This window comes from Trichechus manatus, unplaced genomic scaffold (genome assembly GCF_000243295.1).
Source record: "Trichechus manatus latirostris isolate Lorelei unplaced genomic scaffold, TriManLat1.0 scaffold00077, whole genome shotgun sequence".
In the NCBI taxonomy this organism is placed as follows: domain Eukaryota; kingdom Metazoa; phylum Chordata; class Mammalia; order Sirenia; family Trichechidae; genus Trichechus; species Trichechus manatus.
In genome coordinates this window covers 11,470,419-11,482,757 of record NW_004444013.1, presented here as the reverse complement: position 1 = coordinate 11,482,757, position 12,339 = coordinate 11,470,419, and the positions used below count along the sequence as shown (strand labels likewise).

Below are 12,339 nucleotides of genomic sequence, written 5' to 3'. Positions count from 1 at the left end.
TTTTTTTTTTTTTGTTTTCATTATTATTGCCTTTTATTATCAGTATTTTTATTAATCATAACGTTGAACATCTGCAAGTGAACATCTGAGAATGATAACATCAGCAAATTATACACTGCAACATTGCATATAGTACATGTTACTCAGTTTAGGATGTACCAAAACAAAAAAAGAGAGAGCCAGACAGTCGTAAGCGCGGTTCATCATAACTCAACTACGTTGTAAGTTGGGGACTACCTGTACTTATTAGCAGGTCAACAGGTGTTTTGTTTTTATTGTATTTTATTCTAAGAGTGTGCCATATGATGTGTGTTACTAATCCTTTTCACTCTGGAATCCTGTCCTTACCATATTAACATTGAATAGTATCTCAGGTTTCGTTTCACACGGCGCACATGGTGTTGGAAGGAGTTCAACTGAGAGACAGTTTTTCTTTATCAATCGGCGGCCTTGTGACCCAGCAAAGGTATCTAAAAAAGTTTTTTTCTTTTTGCCTTTAACTTTTTATGTCTTTATTATGTAATAGCTTTTGCTGTTATAGGCAATTTATATGGAACTTCAGACTTTAGCTCAGAAACATGGTTTTAAAATTATTTTAGGCATTTTTATACGTTATCTAGTACTGCTGTAACAAAAATATGACAAGTAGATAGCTTTAATGATCATAAATTTATTTTCTCACAGTTTCGGAGGCTGGAAGTCTGAATTCAGGGCCCTAGCTCTAGGGGAAAGCTCTCTCTCTCTCTGTCCACTCTGGGGAAGGGTCCTTGTTTCTTTTTCAGCTTCTGTTCCTCTGTTCCTTGGTGATCTTCATGTGGCCTGGCATCTATCTTCCCCTATGTCTGCTTGCTTAATCTGCTTATTTATATCTCAAAAGAGACAGATTTAAGACACACTTACAGGAATACTGCCACACTAACATATCAAAGAACACCCATTCCCAAATGGGATTATAACCACAGGTATAGGGGTTAGAACTTACAACACATATGTTTAGGGGACACAATTCAATCCATGACATCTACTATTCAGTTGTTTCAATTACATGTATTCTTCTGTTCATTTTCCAGGAAAATAAGGTCCCAGATTACTTTTGCCTTGAAGTTGAACTGATCCTCTTGATATAGTTACATACGCTTTTGGTAGATCAGTTTTGACTTTGCATCGTCAGCAACAGTGTACCTCAATAATATTTTCTGTTTTCCAGTGACACTTTAAAGTTTACTTCTATTTACCAGATACGCTTCAACTTCTAAGTTTCTTAACCTGTATTGTAATTAGTGTGGAGTTTATGGTTTATTAATAATGCCATTGAATAATCTCATTACAAAGTCATGTAAGAACATTTCTATGTACATTTGAATGTGTTTATGAACATTTAAACTGCTCCTGCATTTTATTGAAATTTCTTCAAGAGCATGTTTAGGTTGAAAAAAGATTCAGCTTTAGGAATCCCTGATTAAAAATACTCCTTTGAGGGGCATGAGGAAACTTTTTGGGTTGATGAATATGTTCATTATCTTGATTGTGAGGACAGTTTCACCATTTTATAAATATGTATGTCAAAACTTATCAAATTGTACACTTTAAATATGTGCAATTTTTTGTATGTATATTAAACCTCAGTAAAGCTGTTAAAAAGGACCCCAGGTGGTGCAGTGGTTAAACACTCAGCTGCTAACCGAAACGTTGGCAGTTTGAACCCACCAGCTGCTTTGTAGGAGAAAAGGCCAGGCAGTCTGCTCCTATAAATATTATAACCTAGGAAACCCCATGGGGCAGTTTAACTCTGTCACATGGGTTTGCTATGAATTGGAGTTGACTTGACAGCGATGGATTAGGTTTTGGGGTTTAAAGCTATTAAAAAATGTGTCCCTTTGGTGGTTGTTTAGAGTAGTGTGTTGTTAGAACATTTGAGGAAGTCTACATTTAGTCTTTTCTACTCTTTGCTTTTTGTGTAGGTTTCCAGACTTGTGAATGAGGTCTATCACATGTACAATCGACACCAATATCCATTTGTTGTTCTTAACATTTCTGTTGATTCAGGTGAGTTCCACTGAGATTGCAGTAAAATTAGTGATTTACTTCTAAAAGAATAAAATGAAATTTGGAGCTGTGCTGTGACTGGAAAGAGACTTGTAGTAACAAGTTTTGGTGAGGTAATTTTATTTTTCATACAGACTTTCCTGCTTTCTACTGGAAACTGTGCTAGTTTCATTATTAGGAAGATGTAATTTTTTTCCATGTCAACCAGGGGAGAAAGTAGAAAGATGCCATGAAATTCTGTAAGACTAGAGTGTCCTTTCTGATTTTGAAAATGATTTATTTCATAGAGACATGTTTCTTCTGATTATAAAAGTACTACGTATTGTTCATTAGCAATAACTGTTAAAATTCTGGTTTATTGACATCCAGGATTTTTCTAGGTACTTATAAATATATATGTGTACACCTTAAATAAACACACACACACACTCATATCCTTTGGGGTGAGAAAATAATTTTGAGTAATTCTGTATTGTACTCTTCATTCTTAGATGTATACATTGTCTTTTCCTATGTTATTAAAAATTATTCAGAAACATTTTGATAGGTACATTATATTCCACTGTGGAATATAATAGAATATAAAAACCTTGATTTTTTTTAATTCATCCATTTTTAGATATTTAAGTTTTCAGTTTTTTGAAAGTAGAAATACTGTTCTTATAATTAAATTACTATCTATATCTTTGATTATCTCCTTAAGGTAAATTCCTAGTTGAATTATTGGGTCAGCGAATATGATCATTTTCAAGACTTTTTCTATATTGTATTCTAGACATGTTGTAACAACTTACACATCTACCAACAAGGTACTAGGTATTAAAATTTTTAAACAAAATTCAAGGGTGATAAGTTGTGGGGATATATGCCATTTAAACATGGCTGCACTATTGACAGCTGCAGCCCCCACAGGCCTCTATGCTGTATACGACATGTTGGAGACTTGTCAGCGATAAGAAAGAGATTAGGCACGACTTGTTTTCCCAAACCTATTGTCCTATTACTGCTTGGCTTGTTTACCTGAATTCATTCTCCCTTGCCCGAAACTTATTGTTACTCACCCAAACCCTATTGTTCTGTTATTTGCTTCACTGCTTGCTGTACTGACTATAAATAAACTCCTGGGACTGGAGCTGGGGGTTGACTCCTCAGAGTGACCCTCCTGGCCCCACTTCTCTGTAAGAGTTGTGTTTGGCTTCTGTCTTCGCCGCCCAGACGACCGTCGCCGTTGCGACAGATGGTGCCCTGTGTGAGGAGGAATAGGAAAATGAAGTAAAGAGTGATAGGAAAGCTCCTGGCCCAAAGCCTGAAATCCCTTGAGGGAGCGTATGAGAAAGCCCCGCCGCTCCCGGGGCTATAGCAGCCTGAGATGACAACGTCCGGGAAAGTTCCGCCCGCGGAAAAACCCCACCGCTCCTGGGGCTGTAAGAGCAGCCCGAAATGGACGCGTCCTGTACTTAACCACCTTCAGGGATTGAGTGGGAGGATGTCTACAGCATCCTCACACGGGGCACCATCTGTCGCAGCGGTATGACCATCTTTGGCAACCGATAAAAAGTTAAAAGTAGAGAGAGCTTTGGCAAGTCTTTCATTCTGGTCACATACTCTAGACCTGTCAATAAGTGGTATTTCATTTTAGTTTGCCGTTTTAGTATATGTTTCTATGTATTTATTTGATTTTTTTTGTTTTGCTATTCACCCATTCGAATCCTCATGTATTTTGACTATTTAAAAAATTGTCCATCTTTTCCTTGTTTATTTGAAAGCTAATTTTATAGCTAATGGATATTAATCTGAATGCTGTAATGTTTTTAATAGTACTTTTGGTAAGTACACGGGGAACAATTTCTATTGTTCATTTAAATATAATAGTGTCTTTTCTTTTTGACCTTAGAATGTGTTGATATCAATGTTACCCCGGATAAAAGGCAAATTTTACTACAAGAGGAGAAGCTTTTGTTGGCAGTTTTAAAGACCTCTTTGATAGGAATGTTTGATAGTGATGTAAACAAACTTAATGTCAGTCAGCAGCCACTGTTGAATATTGAAGGTAAGAACAATATGAGTATATCAATAGCTTCTAAAACTTTTAGCTTTTGTGATACTTTCCTTATTTTTTCCAAGGTAAGCTTTTTCCACATGGAACAGAACTCCTGTTTTGGACAGAGATGTTTTGTCATACTAGAAAGTATATATAGCTGCAGCTTTAGGGTAATCTGTTTAAAAGAGGAGTAAAGATACAACAATTGGTCTGTATTCACCTGGAGCAACAGAAGAAGGAGAGTCAGGAATAGGAGGAGGAAATGGAATGTGTGGCTAATTGCCTTCATGAACAGCTGCCTCCTTGCCATAAGACCAGAAGAACTGTATGGTGCCTAGCTACCATTACTGAATGTTTTGATCAAAGATTCTGTAGAAGAATCCTGATCAAAAGGGGGGAAAATTTGGAACAGAATTCCAAATTCTTGTAGCTTTCTGGAGCTATGCCCTGACATAATCTTGAAACCTTAAAATCTTAAACCAAAAATATCCCTTGAAGTCTTCTTGAAACCAAATGCAGTGAAACCTGTGAGAGCCGGAATGCGACGTGACTGCCTTGTCTTTCTGGGTCTTGAAAGTTTTTTGCCTTTGACATAGTGCAGTCTTACTACTTTTCTATTGCTCGTTTTACTGGAAAATTTTTTAGTTTTCCTTCGCTGGCAGATTTCTGTCTTTACACAGGTTCCGACTCTGACAAGTTTCACTGTAATAGTTTAGCTTAATTAGTGAAGAATGTCTGCGTTGAGCATTGTGCTCTTTTAAAGAACTATCTGTATGGGCTCAAATTGACAACTGCAACTTGAAAGGTAAGAGAAGAAACTTCAGGGGTAGTGAGTTCGTCTAAAGCTGGAGGAACAACTTAGAAAAAGAGGGTGAGAATGGTTGCACAAGTTGAACAGTGTAATCAGTGTTATTGAATTGTACATGTGGAAACTTGGATTGGTATATGTTTTGCTGTGTACGTTTTCAACAACAAGAACAAAATAAAATTATTTTTAAAAAAGAAAATTAAAACAATAAAAATCAGAATGGGAAAATGGTGGAAAGAACGAAAAAAGGAGGTATATAGGGATGTGCAGTGCTGTCTGTCCCAGGGTGTGATGGTTCCTCTATTTTTTCTAAGTTGTATGTAGATGACATGTGAGCAGAAGTGCATAGTGGCCAAATTGTTAATTCCCTTGTCATTTCCTTTATTATAGATCTTTGAATTATTTTCTTAGTGGTTGCTGTGGGGATTATAATTAACATAATAATCTTGCTCTGGTTCATACCAGTGTAATTTCAATAATAGACAAAAACTTTGCTCCTTTATAACTGTTTCCTCCCTTCTCCTCTGGGCTGTTGTTGTCAGACAGATTACGTCTTTATACATTGTGTGCCCATCAACACAGATTTAGATTTATAATTATTGCTGTATTAGTTTTTTAAAATCAGATAGGAGGAAAATAGAATTACAAACAAAAAATACATTTATATTGTCGTTAGTTGCTGTCGAGTTGATTTAGACATACAGTGACCCCTGTGACAGAGTATAACTGCCCCATGGGGTTTTGTAGGCTGTAATTTTTTTTTTTTAAACACTTTTTTGTATTTCAGGTAAAAGTTTACACAGCAAATTAGGTTCCCATTTAACAATTTTTATACAGATTGTTCTGTGACATGGGTTACAATTTTCACAATGTGTCAGCATTCTCATTATTTGCATTCTGTTTGTTCTGTTTTTCTGATCTAGCTTCCCTTTACCTTCTTGCCTTCTCATTTTTGCTTTTAGGTAAATGTTGACTGTTTGGTGTTACATAGTTGATTGTTTAAGGGAGCACGTTACTCAAGGGTAATATTGTTTATTTGGTAAGCCAGTCCATTAATTGGCTGAAAGGTGACCTCCAGGAATAGCTTCAGTGCCAAATTCAAAGGGTATCTTAGGGTGATAGTCATGGGGGTTCCTCTAGTCTCAATCGGTCCAGTAGGTCTGGCCTTTTTTAGGAATTTGAGTTTTGGTCTACGTCTTTCTCCCATTCTATCTGGGACCATCTATTGTGACCCCGGTTCTGGTCTCAGGTTAGGAGAGGCTGTGGGTCGTGTGAGCTGTTAGTCCTGTGGACTAGTTTCTTCTTAGAGTCTTTGGTTTCCTTCATTCTCTTTTGCTCCAGAGGAGTAGAGACAAATAGTTGTATCTTAGATGGCCGCTCACAAACTTTTAAGACGCTAGACGCTATTCACCAAAGTAGGGTATAGAACATTAACTTCATGAATATGTTATGCTGATTGACTTAAGTTATCCCATGAGACTGTAGTCCTAAGCCTTTTAACCCAGTAAACCAGTCTTGCGAGTTGTTTAGATATAGCTAGGAGGTCTCCTTAATTGTAACTCCTATGTGTTTTGTTATATGTATGGGTATATATGCAGCACACACAAACATGTACATACATATGCTTACAGATACATCTGTACATGTACGTGCATGCATTCACATATGCCTTCCTATACACATGTGTGCATATCTGCCTGTGTAACCACACACGTTTTTTGGTTGTTATTACTGTTGTTTCAGAATTGTATATATTATAGCATTTACGGAAGTTGTCTCCTTTTCTTGTGTACTTCCTAGCGTCTTCATTTGCCTTGATCATGTTGTATAGACTTCACCCATATTTGGTGTATTGCCTTTCCCATCACCAAAAATAGTAAGTGTCTACTATGTAGAAAGTGATTCCCCCTTTCCTCCCCTCCCATCCCTGGTAACCATGAAAGAATGTTGCTTTCTGTGTGTATATCTATTCTTGACATTTTATAATAGTGGGACCATACAGTATTTGTCCTTTTGTGATTGACCTATTTCACTCAGCAGAATGTCCTCCAGATTCATCCATGTTATGTTTTGCGGGCTCCTCATTATTTTTTTATTGTTGTGTAGTATTCCATTGTATGCATGTACCACATCTTGTTTATCAATTCATCCGTTGATGGACACTTAGGTTGTTTCTACCTTTTTGCTATTGTGAATAATGCTGCAGTGAACATGGGTGTGCATATGCCTATTCGTGTCATTACTCTTATAACCCTTGGATATATAGCTAGGAATGAGGATGCTGAATCGCAAGGTATTTCTATTTCGAGGTTTTTGAGGCTATACTCTTCACGGGAGCAGACCACCAGGTCTTTTCTCCCAAGAGAAGCCCCTGAGTGGGTTTGAACTGCCAACCTTTTGATTAGTAGCCAAGTGTTTAACTGTCGCATCTCTTATATTTATCTAGGCAGTTACCTTTACCAGTGCTCTTTATTCCATTTCAGTCCAGTCCCTTATCCTCTTCTTCACTTGTATCTACTCAGGGAAAATCGTGAAGATGCACTCGGCGGAGATGGAAAAGCCTCTGCCAGAAAAGCAGGAAAGCCCTGCTTTGTTCCAGACTCAAGGAGAAGGAAAACGGGCAGTGACTATTTCCAGACTGAGAGAGGCCTTTTCTCTTCATCACACAGCAGAGTACCAGCCTCAGGGCCTGAGAACTCCTGAGCCGAGACGGGTTGCTCCTGGGCCAAGAACAAGGGTACCGTTTTCTAGCAAGTCAGACACCCTGCGCCCCCAGAAGCCTGTCTCTGGCAGGGGCGTGTGTAGCCCTCAGGACAAGAAGGTGCATCCAGATGAGGACCCCTGTGACTATAGGGACACAGTGGAGATGGAGAAGGACTCAGGGCACGACAGCACCTCAGTGGGCTCAGAGGTGGGGGACAGCACCCCAGAGACGGGCAGCCACTTCAGCAGCGACCAGGCAACCAGCTCCCCTGAAGACGGAGTTTCACAAGAAAAGGTGGAATCTTGTGAGAAAGTACCTGAAATGGACTGTCCTTTTTCAGATGTGGAATGCCACGTAGACCAAGAAGATACTGGATATAAGTGTAGACTTTTGCCACAGCCCACTAATATCTCATCCTCAAACATAAAACTTTTTAAAAAAGAAGAAATTCCTTCAAGTTCTGACATTCCTCAAAAGTTGATTAATTCTCAGAACAGTTCAGTATCTCTGATTGATGTAGCTGTTAAGATTAATAAGAAAATTGTGCCTCTTGATTTCTCCATGAGCTCTTTAGCTAAACGAATAAAGCAGTTAAATCAGCAAGAACAGCGAAGAGAAGAGAAACAGAATTATAGGAGATTTAGGGCAAAGATCTGCCCTGGAGAAAATCAGGCAGCAGAAGATGAGCTAAGGAGAGAGATAAGGTAAAGTTTTTTCTTAAGAGTGCTTTGCTTTTAGTTACCTCCTTTGAGTGAACCGAGAACTGATCTTTAAGACTCAGGTTTTACTGCTCTGGGTATCTTTTGCTCTCGTTGTTCTTGCTGTGCCCTGGGGGCGCGTCTCTACTTCTGGCTCTGTGCTCATGTGTGGCCCTGACGTGGCACCAGCTAGTGCTGCCTGAAAAGACTGTCCTCTGGGGGTCTTCCCTGTACCTCAAACTTGACACATCCCAAAACAGACTCACAATACTGTCTCTCTCCCTTCCTTCTCATAGAACCCTCTTTCAGATTCTAATTTTGGAGTCAATGCTGACTTCACAGATTGGTCGTTAGCCTTACCAGTGCATCCTTCACCATGATTTTTGCATTCATCAGCTTTTCATTGTCTCTTACGTCCTTCAAATTAAAGAACCGTTTGCTATTGAGTTGACTCTGACTCATGCCACCCCATATATGTCAGAGTAGAACTGTGCTCCATTAGATTTTCAATGGCTGGTGTTTTGGATGTAAATTGCCAGGCCTTTCTTCTGAGGCAACTGTGGGTGGATTCGAACTTCCAACCTTTTAGTTTGCACCCAAGTGCTTAACTGTTTACACTACCCAGGGACTTGTCTGTTAGATTAATTTCCTTCTAATAGCTCTTTCAGCATGCTGTTCTGCTGCTTGAAAAGTTTGAAGACTTTTCCTGGGATTTTCTTAACCATTTCCTCTCCATCAGTCCAAATGCTAATCAAAGCCTTCTTGAACCCAGTTTCATCCCTCTTCCTGAACATTTTTCTTCCCACAGTGATTTCTCCCTGCTTTCAATTCATAGCAGATTAGGAATGCATTGTTGCTTTCTATTTTTCATTTTAGTATGTATTAGGAAAAATTACATATGGCACATTGTCACACCTGTGATTTTAAGAATATTACCTAGGATAGGCTAAGTATAAAAGAGAGTCAGTTTAAAGAAAAATATTGATAATACAGATAATAGAAAACACTGATTGCTAGCACTTTCTTTTTTTTCCTTTATACTCTTGCTAGAAACTCTTTGGAAAGAGAACTCCTTGAATCAGTGTCAGAGGAATGTATGTGCTGAAGGTGGGGGGTGGGGGGCAGGTCTCCAGTCTGTTTTCCATTAACAGCCAATGAGGACTTAGTACTCATCACATTTCCATTTTTGACTTGGCTGCCAGGAAGGCCAGAGCTATGATTCTTTTTAATTTTTAGAATTTTATTGTAGTTAAATATTGTTGTTGTTGTGTGCTGTTGAGTCAATTTCTACTCATAGTGACCCTATAGGACAGAGTAGAACTGTCCCATAGGGTTTCCTAGGCTGTAATCTTTATGGGAACATATCGCCAGGTCTTTCTCCCAAGGAGCAGTTCGTGGGTTTGAACCACCAACCTTTCGGTTAGCAGCTTAGTGCTTAACCAATATGCCACCAGGGCTCCTGTAGTCAAGTATATATAACATAAAATTTCCCATTGTAGCCATTTTTAAGTGTACAATAAAGTGGTATTACCATATTTTTACACAAATAATGTGTGCCTTCTGTGTTTGCCAGCCATACCCTCTCTCCCTGAGGTATTTTTATTAGCACTGCTATGCCAATTTTTTTTACATGTTGCTATAAAAAAGTTAGCATAGTGTGCTTGTGAAACGAGGGCGTGGTTGGCAAACAAATGTAGAAGACATTTGTTATTTGCGTAAAAACGTAATTGCATTCACAATGCTACTACTACTTTTTGATAATAGTGTACAGTATTGGATTTTTTTTTTAAATTGTGCTTTAAATAAAAGTTTACAGTTCAAGTTAGTTTCTCATACAAAAATTTATATACACACTGCTGTGTGACCCTGGTTGCTCCCGCCATACTGTGACAGCACACTCCTCCTTTCCACCCTGGATTTCCCGTGTGCATTCAACCAGCTCCTGTCCCTTTCTGCTTTCTCATCTCACATTCGGACAAGAGCTGCCCGTTTAGACTCATGTATCTACCTTAACTAAGAAGCACACTCTTTATGAGTATTATGTTATGTCCCATAGTCCAGTCTAATCTTTGTCTGAAGAGTTGGCTTCGGGAATGGTTTTAGTTTTGGGCTACCAGAGAGTCCGGGGGCCGTGTCTTCCAGGGTTCCTCCAGTCTCAGTAAAACCATTAAGTCTGGTCTTTTTACTAGAAATTGAGTTCTGCACCCTACTTTTCTCCTGCTCCATCAGGACTCTCTGTTCTGTTCCCTATCAGGATGGTCATTGGTGGTAGCTGAGTACCATCTAGTTCTTCTGGTCTGGGGCTGATGGAGTTTTTGTGGCCCTTTTCTCTCTTGGGCTCATATTTTCCTTGAGTCTTTGGTGTTCTTCATTCTCCTTTGCTCCAGGTTGGTTGGGACCAATTGATGCATCTTAGATGGCCTCTTGCTAACTTTTAAGACCCCAGACGCCATTCACCAAAGTGGGATGCAGAACATTTTCTTAAAAACTTTGTTATGCCAGTTGACCTGGTTATCCCCAGAAACCATGGTCCCCAAACCTTTGCCCCTGCTACTCTGTCCCTTGATGTGTTTGGTTATATTCAGGAAACTTCATGGCTTTTGGTTTAGTCCAGTTGTGCTGACTTCCTCTGTACTGTGTGTTGTCCTTCCCCGCACCTAGGATAATTCTTATCTACTGTCTAGCTAGTGAATACCACTCTCTATTCCTCCCCACCCTAGTAACCATCAAAGAATGTTTTCTTCTGTGTTTAAACCTTTTCTTGAGTTCTTATAATAGTGGTCTTATTCAACATTTGGCCTTTTGCGACTGACTAATTTCACTCAGCATAATGCCTTGGGGATTCATCCACCTTATGAGATGTTTGGCGGATTCATTGTTGTTCTTTATCGTTGCGTAGTATTCAATTTGTTTATCCATTCGTCCATTGATGGGCACCTCGGTTGTTTCCGTCTTTTTGCTATTCTGAACAGTGCCTCAGTGAACATGGGTGTGCATGTATCAGTTAGTGTGACAGCTCTTATTTCTCTAGGATATATTCCAAGGAGTGGGATTGCTGGATCGTATGGTACTTCTATTTCTAGCTTTTTAAGGAAACGCCAAATCGATTTCCAAAGTGGTTATACCATTTTACATTCCCACCAGCAGTGTATAAGTGTTCCAGTCTCTTTACAACCTCTCCAGCATTTATTATTTTGTGTTTTTTGGATTAATGACAGCCTTGTTGGGGTGAGATGGCATCTCATTGTAGTTTTGATTTGCATTTCTCTAATGCCTAATGATCGTGAGCATTTCCTCATGTGTCTGTTAGCCACCTGAATGTCTTCTTTGGTGAATGTCTGTTCATAACCTTTGCGCATTTTTTAGTTGGATTATTTGCCTTTTTGTTGTTGAGGTTTTACAGTATCTTGTAGATTTTAGAGATTAGATGCTGATCGGATTTAGATTAGACGCTGATCAGATTTGTCATAGCCAAAAATTTTTTCCCAGTCTGTAGGTTGTCTTTTCACTCTTTTGGTTAAGTCTTTTGATGAGCATAAGTGTTTGATTTTTAGGAGCTCCCAGTTATCTAGTCTCTCTTCTGGTGCTTGTGCATTGTTACGTATGGTTTTTATTGTGTTTATGCCATGTATTAGGGCTCCTAGCATTGTCCCTATTTTTAGTTCCATGATCTTTATCATTTAGGTTTGATCCATTTTGAGTTAGTTTTTGTGTATGGTGTGAGGTACGGGTCTTGTTTCAGTTTTTTGCAGATGGATATCCAGTTATGCCAGCACCATTTGTTAAAGAGACTGTCTTTTTCCCAATTAACGGACTTTGGGCCTTTGTCAGATATCAGCTGCTCATAGGTGAAGGAATTTACGTCTGGATTCTCAATTTTGTTCCATTGGTCTATATATCTGTTGTACCAATAATAGCAGGCTGTTTTGACTACCGTGGTGATATAATAGGTTCTAAAATCAGATAGTGTGAGGCCTCCCACTTTGTTCTTCTTCAGTAATGCTTTACTTATCCGGGGCCTTTTCCCTTTCCATATGAAGTT

General features: G+C 38.9%; 1 protein-coding gene across 3 annotated transcripts in view; it reads left to right on the top strand.

The window, feature by feature from the left end:
- PMS2 (PMS1 homolog 2, mismatch repair system component) overlaps positions 1-12,339 on the top strand; it is a 65,626-nt gene that overhangs the window by 27,133 nt on the left and 26,154 nt on the right. The window contains exons 2-5 of one of the 3 annotated variants that reach the window (XM_023735343.1): positions 375-466; positions 1,962-2,046; positions 3,941-4,096; positions 7,418-8,303. In XM_023735343.1, the coding sequence (XP_023591111.1) occupies positions 1,992-2,046; positions 3,941-4,096; positions 7,418-8,303 (1,097 nt within the window). In that variant the 5' untranslated portion in view covers positions 375-466; positions 1,962-1,991. Of the gene's footprint in view, positions 1-366; positions 467-1,961; positions 2,047-3,940; positions 4,097-7,417; positions 8,304-12,339 lie in introns of all 3 variants that reach the window. The other 2 variants (XM_004380817.2, XM_023735344.1) reach the window with 2 other exon arrangements.